Genomic DNA, 18,515 nt, shown 5'->3' with positions numbered 1-18,515 from the left:
GGCATGGTCTGGTAAATTAGTTAAAAGAGCATTGCAGTAATCAAGTCTAGATGAGACAAAAGCATGAATTACCTTCTCAGATGATAAAAAGTCACTTTGGTGACATTATGGATATGAGCCGCAAAACATATATTCAGAATCAAATATGAATCCCACATTTCTGGCATCCTGAACAAGGGTTCGACTGGAGGCAAGACAACACAACACTCACTGTGTGCAAAAACTAAACACATATGTTAGTAAATATAAAATACAACACATTTGCATAATAGAGGTGTAAGTGTGACTGTAAATGTAAGTGTATTTTCAGTAGAGTCAGAAGGACAGAAACCTCCATTGATCCCCAGATTCTGATACCCTCCATAATTTGTGCTAAAGAGTGTCCTAACCAACTCTCAGCACATATATATATATATATATATATATATATATATATATATATATATATATATATATATATATATATATATATATAATATACACATATCCACTAAATACTAATATCTACTGTAAAAATAGCAATGTTGTTTATGGAATAGCCTGTGAAAAATGTGATGAAATAAAATATGTTGGAGAGACTGGAACAACTTTATATAAAATAATTCAGAACCACTTCAGTCTATTAATGGATAAATAGACTGAACACAATTTTACCAGCGGGACTCAACAGAAAATAATGAACTAATTAATTCCAATAAATATATAAAAGTTAAAAATAATTAAATAAACAAAATTTATTCAAAAGTTGTGCATGCTGATGCACCGGGGAGGCCAAATCAAGGCAGATCCTCAGATCCAGCATTGCATGATAATATAAATATAAGTTTATATAAAATAATGTTAATTAGAATTAATATAGATTTAAATATATAATTAAAAATGATGTCACAATATATAGAATGCCATTACATCATGTAAGAATAAATCTAAACAATAACAAGTAGTTGTCATGCCATCAAACACCTATAAATACCTTCAATATTTTGATTCAATCACAGGCTCCCTTGAGAAAGACATGTACAACATATCGAAATGTTGGGCAGCTGGCTGTTTGAGATAATATATAACAACAATGTGCAGGCTAGCTTCCAAACCTTGTGCATGTACCGTAGGTCAAAACAAAAATATTCTACCACACCAAGAGGTAGATGTCTATGCAGGTCACGAAGTCTTGGGTGAAATGTACTAAACAAGCACAATGCTGTTAGTGACTTTTTAGGGAATACTTTGTGGCAGCAGTTTTTGTTTGCGTTTCAAGCGTAGATGTATATGTAATTATGGGTGTTCCTGTATAAACTCGCAAAAAGGGGGCAGAGGTAGAGCAAATGAGGGTGCTCAAATATTATGAGATGTACAAAAGCTGCTGATAATTGCGACACAATTGCATCAATTTGTTAAGAACTTTTGAAAGCATGTTTTTAAACAGTCGCAATTGTTGCTGGCATTGCCCAATCCGCTTTTTCTCGTGCATTGCCAGTTGTGCTCAATGCATTTTTTGAGAGTGTACTTACAAGCCTTGAAAACTAAATTCTATGACATTTCTGGTTTCCCCAACATGTTGGGAGCAACAGACTGCACACAAGTGCCACTAACCCCTCCAGTTCAGTCTTAGCATCTGTAAAAGACAATGATCTCTTTTGTGTCAATTGTCTAGGCTACTAAGTAGACCAAGTTAATAATAATAATAATAATAATAATAATAATAATAATAATAATAATAATAATAATAATAATAATAATAATATTTTATATCTGTGTACAGTGTAGTAGTTGATTTATTTTGTGTTACCAGTCGGCTAAAATAAAAAGAAAGTGTGCTAGGTATTCATTTGATTTTACTACTGTATTGTATACTATATAGGCCTACTGTACAAATCTATATTTTTGCATAATTTAATGTGTAGCCTACCCAAAACACATTGGTGTTATTTCAGCTCAATGTTTTACATTTAAAATGCACTGAGCACTATAAATGTATGTGTGTGTGATTTTATAGTATTGTTTTTAAACCTGAAACCTCCTTAAGTGAGACAAACATGTTTGGTTTAGCGAGGGACTACTGTATGATTATGAAAAGCTTTCTGGGGGTGAAGATGGAGGCCCCACTATGAATCTGAAATGATTAAACTGCTGATATATAAATATTTCTATTTTCTGTATCATATCCACAATATGTCAAAGCCTTGAAGCTCTAAACTCTAAGGTGCATTTTAAAATCTGCAACTTCTTAGCTTTTTAAATGTGTATTTATTGGTGGAAATGATTATGGGATACAACAGGTAAAAATACTTAGGAAGAATCTGGAAGAAACAGAATGTGACATCAATGTTTAATTCCTCCTTAGAAGCCAAGTTGGTTGATTGTTGCCTAGTAAGGCGAAGTATGACCACCACCAAGGCTTCTCCTGCCTCTCCTCTTCAGGCTCTCGTCGTCCACTGCGTCTATAATCATCAAACTGATTGTAAGGATCGAATCGATCATATTTGTCCTGAGGAATACTAACAAATCGATTCGGTTGCACCACTCTCGCCAGTGTGAAATCCACACGCCCAACTTTCGTCATTCGTGATGGTAGATGAATCTTCTTCATGACCTTCGAGTAGCCTCGAGCAGAAGCTGTGATTATATGTACTCCAGAGGGTAATATCCTCCAGTAGTCTCCATGCTTGGCTAAGAAGAGAAAAACACAATAAATACCTTCCTAACACGACACCGCCATCATCACTTTATCCATGAGTGAGCTTGAAAACGGGACTAAGAATTGTATTATTATTATTATTATTATTATTATTATTATTATTATTATTATTATTATGCTGAGTTTAAATAATACTTCTTTAGAACAGAGATTTTAAAAAGTATTTTTTAAAATACAGACAGCCACAAATAAAATATTCTTGCAAACTTACTGTATTTCTATATTACGTCCAAATTATATTTTCTTGGGTAAACTTCTATCTAAAACCCCCCTCTCCCCCCCCACACACACAAACAATTATTTTATATTGATGCAACAGCCTCATTAATTTGCATTACCTGGTATTAATAGCAAATGGTACCCAAAAGCTGTAGTTTGCCTGCCCTCTTTTTAAACATGCATATTTTAGAATTCATAGAAATGCTGATAATATGCCAGAACATAACAAACCTGTTATTACAGCAGTAAAGCAAATATTAATGTACACACCTGTCTTATTTGACAAGACAGATAGCTGTCCTTTGACCACTTTTGATAAAGTCTTATCACAACTGCAAAAGGAGTTCTCTATATACATGTAAAAAGTGTAACATACATACAGTACATATGTATAACAGTCAGACCCCTCATTATAAACCCAGATTCTAATACCAGATCATTACTTGTACTAAAGATATCCAGATATATGTGACATACATATGTAGGAAGCGGATAAAATGTTCAATGAAACAGGTATTTTAAAAGGGTCCAGAGCCTTCAGAGTCCGGTACTGTGGATAGAAGGGTTACCTGTGGTCACATCATGTCGTATTCCTCTTACTGAGATGCGGGCTCCTCTGATAGCTTTACCAGATTCATCCCTTACTATTCCCTTTATTCCTCTATGCACCTGAAAAAGCACAAAATCATGAGAAATATTTTCCCTTTTTGCAACAGTTTTGGCAGTTTTTACAGAAAAATGCCCCACTGAGTCATTTTGTGTTGGTAATAAATTACATTGTTTGGGTCACTGCGGCACTTGTGTGAATTATTCAAATCTGTTTACAATTAACAAGGGCATAATTACATAGTTGTGCATACCAAGATGTTTGGTAAGGGAGGGAGGTCTGAGGGTTAGATTCAATCAAGTAATACAATGCTGCTGTATGACTCGCGTTATACCCTATACGGCGCTATTCAATCAAACACCAGTGCATAAAAAATATGTCAAAAAACATAACATTCTGTGCCCCTGCTTTGGCTAAGATGATTCAGTACAAGTTTGAAGAGCCTAAGGCAAATATATATTTAGGGTTATGCAATGAGAAGTGTTGTGTGATGCACAGCTGTTGCGGATTCTGTCCCTGTCGGTAAGAGATGAGTTTAAAAGCTCTACAACCATGAAAGCAGTCAAGCCTGGCTGTTTTTGCAAAGTGGTTGACACATTTGCTCGCGGTGTGTGGGGTTGCCAGTTCGGACCCAGCCACCACCAGGCTGAGTAGAGTAAAAGACCAACAAATGACCCACATCAGTCATTCTGTATTTTTTCATCTATCCCGACAATTCTTGAGGGATAGTATTTATTGGATAAGTCTGTATGCATTTGTAATTGGCTTAAAATTACATACCGTCTCCATAAAGGTCAAAAGGGACTCCTTGTTTTCCTGCCAGGCTGTATAAAGTTCACTCTCACTGGGGAATTTATCACAGCCCAGTTCCACAGTTATCTCAAAACAGTTGGTATGCAGGTAGTTAAAATCTGCCATTCCTTATAGAAAGCGAAACAGTTTTATGTTTACAGTTTAAAATAATAATTACAAAAAAAACAGATATAGCAAGAAACACTGTATGTATACAATATACCATTCAGGCCTGATACAGAGAACACCCAGGACTAAAAAGACATTTGTGGCTCAAGGAGATGGTCTATATCCCTAATCACTGGCATGATGTCTTTACATTTGCAAAAACAAATGTTCAAAACAGAGTTTTAGTCAAAAATGTTCATCTGTCATGCATTTACTGTAATCTGGAATTACTCATACCCCCTGGAAAGCTGTACCAAAGAGCTCCATTCACAATGCCATTTTTACTGGCGAAGGCCCCACCACATCTGTCATGTGACTTATCAGACATAACAGGGTGTTGGTCAGCATACGCCTTTGCTAACAGCTTGAACACCTAGGAAAAGAAAAAGACAATAACAAATACCCTATTTTTACAGCTTCGCCCAGTTTCCATGTGGGAACTGTAGAGACCTTGTGCAGAATTGGACATCTTTATGTTAGTCTGGGTATGTCACCTGTTCATCAGGAGTCGGAGAAAACATCCTTTCTTCTTCTGGATGCCTCGAAAAATCATAAGGATAGGAAACAACCAAATCTCCTCCATGTAAACTGGCAGACAACACAAAGGGTATTGACCGTATCCACTTCATAACAGCATACGTCTCAGGAGTCACCTGTGTTACACAAAATCCATACCATGGTACAGCATGCATTTTCACACAGGTTTTCAATTCATTGATTTTTTTTCATGCTGTCTAGTATTACACGAGGTTAAATAAACCTTCCTTGGTGATTTCACCTGAAAAGCAGTGAAATTGTCCCCAACCTTTTTTCCCTTTCATTAACCAACTAGCTGTTTCCCATAGAGACATACATCATTTGCAGCCAATATAATGCTTTGATCCTAACCTTGTGTAGTACCAGAAGTAATGTTTAAACTGAAAATCCACGTTTGCTATAACATGTAATACCTATGCAGAGAATGAAAGTGCACAGCAGGTAACATTTATGGGATTATTGTGTTCGCTGCAATCTCTTTAATCTCCTCTTAATTAAAGTAAAGCATGTAATAATATAGATGCAATAAGGCCTGACTGGCTGTCCGTATAGGTTGAATATATACGGACGCCTCGCGGGAGTCGGTTGCCTCCAACCGCCTGAGAAATCTGTATAGTCAATGTATACGGACACCCTGAAGAGCCTATTGATTTATAATCCAGGTTAAACAGTGTATTTGAAGAAAAAAAAAGCTGAAATTACGTTTATGGCAAAAAACGTATGAATGTTTTAATTAAATATCCTTACACCAATAAAGTAGTCCCATTTATAACTTTGAACTACACATTAAGTTAAGCTGAGTAAATAAATTTTATTGGAACAGGCAAAAGAAAGTGAATCTGTATTTATGATATTGTGGACACTGCCATTGAGAAGATACACCAGGGGGCGGAGTTTTTCCATCACTGTAGTGTAGATCTGTTTGAGCAGAACAGACAGGAGGAATAAAAATGAATACGTCAGGCGTTTCAGTCATTTTTCAAGGTCTGTGTCAGAGAGGGGTGGATAATGTGCAGAAGTGTCTTTTTGTGTTTTTCTGTAGCGTTTACAAACCGATAAAAATACATTATTTTAAGTGACAAAGTCAGGGTGACTAAGTATAAAGGCAGATTTTTTTTATTTTGTTTTGTTTTGCAATCTTGTAGTTCATTTAATTGATATTCATTCAAATCGGCAGGTCTACTTACTACTTTGGGATTTCTTGCAGGTAATTGGTCACTCAGTTTCATAGCGACAGCTGTACATTTGTAACTGTAAAAGCAAGATGGCTACCAATACTTAGTTTAACTTCTGTGAGGCAGCGCAGTGGATTAGAATATGTGACAAGGCTCCAACTGTCGTATCCATCCAATATATGGACAGCTGGAACCTCACTTGACCAATCACAATGCTTGTTTCTCGTCCCATTGCCATTCCTGGATTATAACTATTTATATATACCTCAGGTATAAGGCTGGTTATGCTAAATGGTGAAAAGATCATGAAAAAGGTTGTGGTTTGTCTCTCACCCTTCCTGGTGTCACTATAAAAATGTATGGGACAAAATAGGGAAGCTGACAACACCATTTTAATTTCACAGCAACAAAATAGTCTTGCAATGGAAATGCCTTTTCAGTTTCTTTTTTGTCTTTCTTCAGGCAATGCTAAAGCTTTGCAGCCTATCAATATTTTACACAAACTACTGTATATATTGTGATAAAAAAAAATAGGTTCAGAAAAAGGATGTTCATGTATATTGATTACACACTATTTCTGTAATGTATGCAATGATATGCCTGTTTGATTTGACTATGTTTGAAAATCTACTCGGTTCCTACCTTACCAGACCAGTAGGAGTCTGGAATTGGAATGTGGTCCGTACGGTATCCTTTGTTCCTTTGTCTCCAGTAAACAATGGAGGTGAGGTCTGGAAAATTTCTATTCAGGTCAATGTTTTGACCATTCGCTCTTCCACTTGTCCATCCATTGTATCTCGGGCCCTAAAAGGTTCACGTAATGATAAGCAAGTACAATGCTTTGTTAAAAAAGAAGTACATATTAGTATTGCAATTCAGTAGAAAATATTATTAAACTGAATTGTTCAGTCGTTAATATATTTTACTTGTGAATCACTATGATAGGAACAGCATGAAAACTCTCTGTGTTCAAAAGACGCCAGCATCCCAGCTTCTGTGATGCTGGGATATGAGCATACAGTTTTTTTTTTTTCTGTCTTTTTTCAAGGTATTATTATGAAACACTTCACCGTATATCTTGCATGCAGACCAGCATGGCTCTTTCATTGGTAAAAGGCATTTCCTTTTTTATGTTATTGCAGATTAATGATCAGATTGCATGTGCTACTCTCTATTAAAGGGAGGACAAAATATGTCCCCTACCTCCCAAGATTCTCTCTCTCTCTCTCTCTCTCTCTCTCTCTCTCTCTCTCTCTCATAGTGGTGGTGATGGCTGTGTTGTTTTTACAGTATTATTAGTAAGATTTTGTTTGTTTTAAATATAACAGTAAATTATCGGAATTCATTTTTTTTTTTTTTTGTTCACCTCAATAAATCACTTTTATGCTTGACTTTACATTTCACTTAATGCATTTACGGACATTATTTTAAAGATTTACATTCAACTTCAAGGTTTTGACCTAAAGTCTCTGTCAGTATCTTTTTGTTATGATTATAACACGAAAAACATTTATAAAAACCTGAAAGTCGAAACATTCTTATAATTTTATAACCAGTAAATATAATAGCTGCAAAGTCCTAAAGTATGAGGGAATAACACCTGAATATCTTATCTAAAACATGATGATTTTTACCCTGAAACTCTTCCACCATTAGAACAAACTTAAACAATGAATGAATAAATACTCAGGAAAAGTGCAAGATTTTCAGGCTTTACTTCTGTAAAATTCCATGTGAAATCTTTATGAATTTGCAGCCGTTATTTCAGTGTTACCGGCATGACCAAGTTATAGTTTAAATTCCATACCATTTTTTTAATTATTTTATTTTACATTTATAGTTGGTTTAATAGACACTGATTGGCATACATCTTTCACTACCTTACCTAAAACACCATTAAGTAATCCAAGATTAGTGCTAAAGAGTTCTTTTTTTTTTTTTTTTTAAAGATTTAAATATCTTTATTTGCAGTTTAAGGATATATATTTTTTTTTTGTATATTAACCATTTTATGATTTTGAAAGCATTCTATTGATATGTTCCCTGAACTCTCTCTAATGAGTATAAAAGCACAGCACCCAGACAAACACCTCAGAGCTGTGGTACAGTATACAGGGTGCCTGTATGTATGAAGTTTGGAGCGGGTCCTCCAGCAGTAAATCTGGAAATCTCATGGAGACTCAGAACCAGCACCACAAAAAGGTAGGTAAAAAATATGTTTCAATGTATATTCTGTATCATTTCTAGGTAAAACAACACGCACTGAGAATTGAAACTGTGTTTTTCTTTTCTCAGTGGTGAATAAAAAAGGTTTCAAAGAACACACACTAGTAGAAAATAAATAACCAGTAAGAAACTAACCTGTGATGTGCTATTATTAACTTCAAAGGTTTGGAATAAATTAGTTTTTTTTTTTTTTTTTAAGTGAATTCAACAAGTTAGTTGGGAAATTGTTTTGTGAGGCCTTCCCCGCTGTCAGATATGACATTAAGTGGCAGTGCATCTGAATTTTAAAAGGCTTTGCAGGTGGCAGCCATCGACTTTGCAACAGCACTGGTTATATACTGTAATATCGTATTTAGCTTGTTTCATGTGTTTGCAGAGATTCTATCTAATGAATAGTCAGAAAAAAAAAAAAAAAAAAAAAAAAACGAAACATTCACAAGTCCTTCAGTTTGAGTGCTTTGCTACCTAATGCTATTCTGTGACTAATTTTAAACAATGATGAAACTCTTTCAATCCTGGCATGCACTCAAGTGCATTAAAATGGTGCCACAGGAAATTAATTACGGTATGCTAAGAGGGACAAGACAGAGGAGTGTGATTAACATGCTTTAAAAAAAACTCACAAAAAATGTATGCGTTAATCACAGAAGTTAACAGTAGTACTGTGCTATACTAAAACTGTCTGTATCTCCTAATTTAACCATTTTAAACTGTGATATTTATAATGATGCATGTAATCTGGGGGGGGGGGGGGGGGGGGGGTGTACTGGTGAATCAGACTGAAGAGTTCCAGAGAATATCCGTATTGTATCTTGGGGCCTGATATTTACTTTGGCGTCTTACTGTTCAAATGCATCCTCTACCTCTGAAGCAGCCAGATCATATCCATCAGGGTTCATTGAGGACAACAGGTGGATTCTGGTGGTGTTGATCAAAGTCTGGATCCTTTCATTTCCCAGCAGATATTCAGAACATAAATACTGTGCGAGGTATATCAGCAGCTCCCTTCCGAGAACTTCGTTTCCATGCATATTGCCAACGTATTTAACTTCTGGCTCAACTGCCGGAAGAAATAAACACACACATTATGCATTTGTTTACAGTCAAGCTTGAATAACCCAGGCTTCATAGAATATCCTCTAAAGATAATTTCTATTATTTTCTTTGTAAAATACAGGCAATGACTTTTATTTATTTATTTATTTTACCTAAAACAAGACAAACAGGGCCACCTTATTTATGTACTTTCTTTGAACTTACCGAACTCAAGTTGACCAATGTATATATAATATATTATATAGATATATATATTATTTATAACTAATATATGAAATTTTAACTTATATTTAAAAATTTTTAAAAAAATTCAACACCCTTTAACAAAACACTCCGAAGTGGCGACAGTCTATACTGTAATTCAATTGTTTTGTGAACTTCCCGCTGGCAGATTTTTACAGTTGCCGTGCAAACGTCCACCGTCGGCAGCTGAAACGTGTTGTGACCACTGGTATGATACTTATATCATAAATTAACAAAGTACAGTGTTTGCAGAGATTCTATCTAATGAACAGTCAGAAAAAAAAAAAACAAAAAAAAAAACGAAACATTCACAAGTCCTTCAGTTTGAGTGCTTTGCTACCTAATGCTATTCTGTGACTAATTTTAAACAATGATGAAACTCTTTCAATCCTGGCATGCACTCAAGTGCATTAAAATGGTGCCACAGGAAATTAATTATGGTATGCTAAGAGGGACAAGACAGAGGAGTGTGATTAACATGCTTTAAAAAAAAGTTAACAGTAGTACTGTGCTATACTAAAACTGTCTGTATCTCCTAATTTAACCATTTTAAACTGTGATATTTATAATGATGCATGTAAATATATATATATATATATAATATATATATATATATATCATATACTATATAATATATTATATATCTTCTGCAGAATTATGAAGTAAAATAAATAACTTATGGGTTCTGTATATTCTGTAGCAAAAAACAACTCAAAACGTGACATAGTGACCTGTGACATAAGACCCAAGCAGTACCTACATACTTGTTTATTTGCTGTTGAATACTGCAGAACATACTCAGTGGTTAGAAAGAAATGTGTACCACCTTGATTGGGGTCATTATAGTGTTAATACAGTACTTATGTCATTCATCCATAACTATAAAATCCCTGATGGCAAAATATGTAATACAAAATTAAATTAGAAAATAGAATAGAAGTTTGTCTCAATGTGCTACCATGGCTTTCATTCTTTGTATACCTTTATTTCATTAATAAGGGTACAATTAATCCTAAATGGACAGTTGCTTCACTGGCATTCAGTAGAAGTCAATATTTGAGTTCAATATATACATTTAACACTATTTCACTAAGTGTACAGTCATTGAAATCAATGTTATTTCACTTACTATATTCTCTAACAGTTTCCTGTCAAATTCACAAAGAGTAGAGGAGAATGTTTCTCGTTTATAAGGGTGAGCAGGTGAAGAAGCTGAACTCAAGCTGTCAGTCAATCCTCGTGAGATAAGTAGCATCTATTGTATGCAATCTAGAAACATCAAGGGTGCTATTTGCTTCATGAGATGTGTAGCGGAACCAGATTCATAGCATGAAACTGTCAATTTAACGATTGTCATCTCTTGAGTTAGACAAAAAGGGCAGAATAAATGAAAAAGTGCATATACTGTTTGTATACATTTTTATGTAGATATTTGTTTGGGTGTTTTCGGTTGTACTTTTGAACCACTTATTGGATTGTTTTGAACATCTACAGTGCCATGAAAAAGTATTTGCCCCCTGTCTGATTTTCTGCATTTTTGCACATTTCTGACACTGAATGTTGTCAGATCTTCAACCAAAACCTAATATTAGAAAAAAAGGACCCCGAGAGAACAAATAACACAAAATTTTGATACTTATTTCATTTATTTATTAAAGAAAGTTATGCAACACCCAATGCCCCCTGTGTGAAAAAGTAATTGACCCCTTAGACTCAATAACTGGTTACGCCAGCTTTAGGAGTAATAACTGCAACCCAACGCTTCCTATAGTTATTGATCAGTCTCTCACAGAGCCGTGGAGGAATTTAGGCCCACTCCTTCATGCAGAACTGCTTCAACTCAGTGACACGTGTGGGTTTTAGAGCATAAACTGCTCGCTTCAGGTCCTGCCACAACATCTCAATGGGGTTTAGGTCTGGACTTTGACTAGGCCATTCCAAAACCTTAAATGTCTTGTTCTTCAGCAATTTTGATGTAGACTTGCTTGTGTGTTTCGGATCATTGTCTTGCTGCATGACCCAGCTGCGCTTCAACTTCAGCTCATGGACGGATGGCCTGACATTCTCCTGTAGAGTTCTCTGATACAGAGCAGAATTCATGGTTCCTTCAATGACGGCAAGTCGTCCCGGTCCTGATGAAGCAAAGCATCCCCAAATCATGACACTACCACCACCATGCTTGACCGCTGGTATGAGGTTCTTACTGTGGAATGCAGTGTTTGGTTTTCGCCAGACATAACAGGGCCCATGTTGGCCAAAAACGTTCCACTTTTGACTCTTCTGTCCATAGAACATTGTTCCAGAACTCTTGAGGATCATCCAGGTGCTTTTTGGCAAACTTGAGATGAGCATTCATGTTCTTCTTAGTGAGCAGTGGTTTCCGTCTTGCTGCTCTGCCATGAATCCCATTTTTGCCCAGTGTCTTTCTGATGGTGGAGTCATGAACACTGAACTTAGCCAAGGTGAGAGAGGCCTGCAGATCCCAGGATGTTGTTCTAGGGTTCTTTGTGACTTCCTGGACGATTTTACGCCTTGCTCTTGGAGAGATTTTGTCAGAACGGCCACTCCTGGGAAGATTTACTATTGTGCCAAACTTTCTCCATTTGGACAACATAACTACAACCCACAAAAAGATCTGGCCAAATTCAATGTGAAAAATGTGCAAAAGTGCAGAAAATCAGACAGGGGGCAAATACTTTTTTATGGCACTGTAAATATACCTTTATAATGTTGAGAGAACTGTTTTGGTGTTCCCTCAACCATAAAACCCGCCCACTGGGTGATCTATTTAAATCTATTAAAATATCCTCACACTGGTATGATTTGGTTAAAAAAAAAAACAACAACTTGAAAAACATGTCTTTTTGAGTAGAAAATAGATCACAATTTATGCTGATTGGAATAAACACATTTAAACAAACCACAGTCCCACTGCTGCAGACTGAAAGGTCAACATGTTAAATTCCTCTCTCCATGCTGTATAAAGGTATGAAAACAATTACTTACGTAAATCGTGTTGCCCAGGGTTATTAGAAAATTCAATCACAAGAAGATCTTTTCCTTGAAAGCTATGTCCAATGCTATACGTTCTTGAAATATTTGAGCATTTCGCAGCTGTCTTTTTCAAAACGTTGATCATCTGTGAGTGTGAATGGTATGTAAACTGAATAATAGTCGAAGGTTGCTCAGGGACAGAGTTATCAACCACAAACTCATGTATGCCTGTTCAAAAAATAAATAAAGATATTTTCTTTTTCATGTTTCTAATCTAAAACAGTACCGTACTTGCAATCAATATCTTGAAATCCATATTTTTTTAACTGTGTTTCTTAAACTACTCATATGTTATTTAATGTGCTTTTACTTCTGTAATATACCACATGCGTACACTATTAAATTATCATGCAAATGTAACAACGTTTATCACACAATGGCCCAGTGGGCCCTGTTTACAAAGAACGTTTTCTCAAAGCCGTCTCTCAAGAACAAAACAGTTTTCTAATCACAGAACTATAACATACAGTACCGTTGATAAAGTCAGCTACTTGGTACAACTAAACTTGATTTTATTAGTAACAAATCAATATTTAATAAATAAATGAATGCCTTGTGAATAGGAAAAAAGCAAATTCACTGGTCCTGGGAAGCTCTGTGTCTTCTGGTTTTCATTCCAACAGTTCTCAGTTACTTAAACTCGTTATTGAACTAATAATGTACTTAATTAGACCTTTGTAATTGTTCTCAGCTCCTAAAAAAGCTGCCTATTTTAAGTTACTTAAAAAATTGTATAGCTAACTTGAAATCCCCAACTGTTTAAAAGCTGAAAACAATTAAGACGGTCTAATTAAGCCAATGAATAGTTCAATTAAGGGTTATTGAGAACTCAGTTGGAATGAAAACCAGAAGACACAGTGGGTCTTCTCGACCAGGATTGGGAAACCCTGCCTTAAAGTGATTGAAAGTCACCCACAGACTCATAAATACAAGGTAATACGAACAAACCCATAGTTTTGGGTGATAATATTAATGCTTATACATTTTATTAGTTCATGATAGGATAATATTTTCCAAAGTTCATAAATTAGTTACACTTTCTAAGGATATATTAAAACAAGATCTTTCTTTTGCATTAATTTTGCAGGTCATTCTTTTTACTTGACTCCTACCCATCCATGTTGTGTTCATCTGTTTTGCTTGTACCTGTCGTCAACATATGAGTGTGTTACCAACGTTAATATGTTCTCTTTAAAAAAAAGAAAAGAATAAACAAACATACCTCTGAGACTTTCCAACGGGTCGTAACACCCTTCCTCTTCACCAACAAAGAAACGGTCACAGTCCAGAAAGTACGGCCAAGCCATCTCAATGGCATCAAAGGCGTGCATGCAGTTTTTCATCAGCATTTCACAGGAACTCCTGCAAGGCTTCAGAATCTTGTTCTTTTCGCACCGAGGAGCAAGGATGGAGCATCCCAGCATCCTGAGGTCAGGAGTGCATTCCCCTTTGAGTAAGGTGTGTAAGACACTCAGCAGAACATACTCGGGACCTGTTTCTACCGCCTCTCGGTTTTTATTGTCCAGCAAGTTGGGGTACATGGTTTTAGTGTAGGGCATATCATCACAATAACCCAGGACAATGTCAGTGCAAGCTGCTGTATAAATAGAAAAAACATAAGTTAGCAACAAACAAAATCAGAATGGCTCTGATCTTGACATTTAACCATTGAGTGTCTGCTTGTAAAAGCGCAATAATATAACTTAACTTTTTAAAATGAAAATAAAGAATAAAAATAAATCCTGTATTACTGCTTGACAGTTGTTGCTGTGAAAGAAGATGGTAACAAATAGTACTAAATAACACCAACACATTTTTGTTAATGTTAAAAAACATATTTGTGGTAGCGCTGAATTGGGTTCAACATTCAGTAACGTGGGTTTCACAGCGGACTGTAGCACTGACTGGTGTAATGTGTATGGCAGTCTATTCATTTATAATGCAGTTACTAAATTCAATAAAACTATTAGCCATACTATTCTGTGGAGGTACAACAACTCTCGTCCATTAAATGAGTCAAAAGCAATATCAGTTCTGAACCAGATATTTAAATACTGGTATCACAGTAAGATGAACACATTTCCCACATTGAATGCTCACTGCGCCATAGACAATATGTACGCTGCTACTGGACTGGGCTGCTGGACTGCATCACCCAGTGGAAAGGGTACACAGACTGATGCCAAAATTAGCTATCATAGCCGGTGCACGCCTCTTTTTATGTCATAACCTTGCAAAGTGCCTTTGTCCCAGTATACCAGTTTCACCATTCGTCTTACTGAAGGTATAAGAACATAAGAAAGGTTACAAATGAGAGGAGGCCATTCAGCCCATCTTGCTCGTTTGGTTGTTAGTAGCTTATTGATCCCAGAATCTCATCAAGCAGCTTCTTGAAGGATCCCAGGGTGTCAGCTTCCACAACATTACTGGGGAGTTGGTTCCAGACTCCAACAATTCTCTGTGTGAAAAAGTGCCTCTTATTTTCCATTCTGAATGCCCCTTTATTTAATTTCCATTGGTGACCCTGGTCCTTGTTCCTTTTTTCAGGTCAAAAATGTCCCCTGGGTGGACGTTGTCAATACCTTTTAGAATTTTAAATGCTTTAATCAGATAGCAGCATAGTCTTCTTTGTTCAAGACTAAATAGATTAAATTATTTTAGCTGGTCTGCATATGACATGCCTTTTAAACCATTTGCCACATGTCTGCCCAGCAGATCATTTGAAATGTACTTTTTTTCTGCTGCAACGGTGTTTGCCACTCCTCCTATTTTTGTCATCTGAAAATTTAGCAAGTTTTCTTACTACACTAGACTCTAAGTCATTAATGTAGATTAGAAAGAGCAGAGGATCTAATAATGATCCCTGTGGTACTCCACTGGTTACCTCGCTCCATTTTGAGGTTTCTCCTCTACTCAGTACTTTCTGTTATCTACATGTTAACCATGCATTTCCTTGAATCTCCACTGCATTCAGTTTGAGAAGTAATCTTTTATGCAGGACTTTATCAAAAGCTTTGTGGAAATCTGTCATATGCTTTGCAATTATCCAATGTCGATGTTGCAGCCTCAAAATAATTGAGCATGTTAGTTAGACACAATCTCCCTTTTCTAAAACCATGCTGACTATCTACTGTTACCATATACGTAATTTTCCATTTTGGAATATGTATAGCTATATGTATACATCCTGTAGATTTCTTTCAACCTCGCCAATGGCTAAATGGTCATAGATTATAAAATATCACACACACAGGGAATATTTACTTTAATAATTATGAATACAAACTCTTCAGTGCATACTTTTCATATGCATGTCATGTAAATTTCGTTATTAAAAAATTATTTTAGTTAGAAAAATACAAAAAAACATAAAAAGCAATTCCTTACGTTTTACTTCCACTGGAGCATTACAGCGACCTATAACAAAATAGAAAATGGGCATAAAGAAAACATGCGTGAGGGAAAACAAATGGTAATGCAACACCATAGCAAGGTTTTCTTTTCAAAGGGAGGACATGTTAAGAATGGGAGCCCCCCCCCCCCCCCCCCCCCCCCCCCCATCTGAAAAGTATATTAAGGAGCAAAGGAAATTAAAATGGTTTTAGAGATTAAGAAATAATCAAGTTAGACAAGGGCTAAACGTCATGTATACACTAGATGGCAGTACAGTTATTGCTAATGGGACAACATTTGCTTGCTAGTGTCTGAAATTGACACGTGTTAATTACTCAACAAGAAAGTGTTAAGTAGTGGGCTGCATGTGTCACAGCATGCGTCACTTTTACGATCCTGATTGACGTGTGTGCGCTATGACAATAAATCAGTTTAGCAACATAGGCTAAGATCCTTATGATAATGTATGAGGTTTATGATACTGGTGCTGATAATATGTCTTCCCAACTCTTTCTATCAGTTGGACCTTATACACATCAACCAGACCATGTTCTAATGCGAGGGGACATTGCATAGGATAAGCCAGTAGTATTTTAAGTGTTACGGTGAACTAAAAACAAAACTTATTGAAAGATTATTTTGTTCAATGAAAGTTTAAGTGCTGAGCTTATTTTTGTTTGCCTGATTATTATTATTATTATTATTATTATTATTATTATTATTATTATTATTATTATTATTATTATTATTTCTTGCCTGTGGGTAAGTGAAACACATACCGCTTTATTAAACTTTGCCAAAAAGTATTAAAAGATTGCTCAATCGCAATATATTATTATTTATTTAAATAACAAACAAACTATTCTGATTACTTTAAACAAACATACTAATCAAGTTCACATTACTGGCAGTATTCATTACCCATTAGAATTATTTATCTAAAGATGTGTAACACCACTCAAAGATTTCCTTTAAGAAACAGCTGTTAAAACATTGAACAGAAGTAACATTGCACTATTATCCTGACAACTACTACACAAATGAAATAGTCACTTGGATATTTTTGCACTTAATCTATAGCAGCTCAACTCAGCATCAGCACAGCGCAAACATTTATTGTTTTCCACATGAAAGTTGCAGCTGAAACTAACTCATGGCCACGCAGTAAAATCTTAGGAACATGTTAAAAAAATATATCTTACCTTCACAGCGGGATGGATAACACCAAACTACTGAAGCAATTGAAAAAAGTAACAAAAGTAAGACAAGTGAACTCATTTTGTTCCGTTTGTATCCAATATACATTGTGATGTGGCACTCATGAGAATGCACTCTAGGTTTTAATTACGGTGAAGCGGACTCTTCTTATAATGGCTGCGTTTTCTACGAAATACGGTTAAAGATCATATTACACTGAAGCATAACTTCTCAGAAAAAAAAAAAAAAAAAAAAACATAGCAGGGAAACCTCAGAATCGGTGGTTTTGTGGAATCGTTCTTTCTTTGCTGTTTTTTTTTTTTTTTACATTATCGAAAGTATTTGTAAACTATTCAACGGTACGCTCGTTCCAGACACTGTGGGGCGCGGGCGCGGGCGGGGGGGAGTGGAGGGGGGTTGTCTTACACATCATTCAAAAGGGCGAGGCCATACGCATAAAAAAATAATTATTACCATATAATAGACGTATCCCCCCAACTCAACACCACACGACCATCATGGCAGTAAAAAATAGACACAATGAAGCGTTCTTACCTTTGTCTAAGTTAGTGATCAGCAGATGTGTCAGCCGCACGAAGAGTACAGCGTGTGGATTTCACTAACTCTACTGTGCAGAATATTTATTTATTTATTTATTTATTTATTTATTTTCCGTTTGGGTAAATATCGAGACTTTCTTCTATGTATCGTGACGCAGGACATTTACTAAGAAATCGGGACTGTCCCTACCATATCGTGACTGTTGGCATGTATGTCTGTGGTGTTCCATAGTATTCCATACTAGGTCCCTTGTCGTTTTAATTATATATGCAACCGTTACTCCCACTGCTGTGCTGATGACACCCAGCGATATCCCTAAAGCCAGGAATTTCTTCTGCCTGGGTGTAATAAGCTACTTGCCTTACAGACATCAAGCGTTGGATGTCACAGAATTTTCTAATGTTGAATTCTGATAAAACAGACGTTATGCTAGTGGGATCACAGAACCAGCTAAAACGAAATATGGGATTACAAGGGTTCGACCCTTGCAGTCTCTCATCGAAATTTAAACTAAAAATTAAGAGTTTGGGGGTCATCTTTGATCCTGATCTATCATTTTGACTCGTATTATAGCGTTACTAAATTATCT

General features: G+C 35.8%; 1 protein-coding gene across 2 annotated transcripts; it reads right to left on the bottom strand.

Moving 5' to 3' along the window:
* Positions 1-1,956: 1,956 nt before the first annotated feature.
* Positions 1,957-17,737, bottom strand: LOC121324970 (carboxypeptidase Z-like). 2 transcript variants are annotated; one of them, XM_041267226.1, is made up of 11 exons: positions 17,371-17,737; positions 16,163-16,192; positions 13,998-14,372; positions 12,728-12,943; positions 9,286-9,482; positions 6,839-7,000; positions 4,979-5,137; positions 4,722-4,857; positions 4,305-4,444; positions 3,487-3,586; positions 1,957-2,670 (listed from the first exon to the last, which is right to left on the bottom strand). In XM_041267226.1, the coding sequence occupies exons 1-11, from the start codon at positions 17,471-17,473 to the stop codon at positions 2,330-2,332; spliced, it is 1,959 nt and encodes a 652-aa protein (XP_041123160.1). In that variant the 5' UTR covers positions 17,474-17,737; the 3' UTR covers positions 1,957-2,329. The 2 variants fall into 2 exon arrangements, with proteins under 2 accessions (XP_041123160.1, XP_041123169.1); XM_041267235.1 differs by having other exon boundaries at positions 13,998-14,369.
* Between the last annotated feature and the right edge of the window lie 778 nt (positions 17,738-18,515).

Source organism: Polyodon spathula, chromosome 1 (assembly GCF_017654505.1).
Source record: "Polyodon spathula isolate WHYD16114869_AA chromosome 1, ASM1765450v1, whole genome shotgun sequence".
NCBI lineage: Eukaryota > Metazoa > Chordata > Actinopteri > Acipenseriformes > Polyodontidae > Polyodon > Polyodon spathula.
The sequence above is the reverse complement of the archived record's forward strand: the minus strand, read 5'-3'. Positions and strand labels throughout refer to the sequence as shown.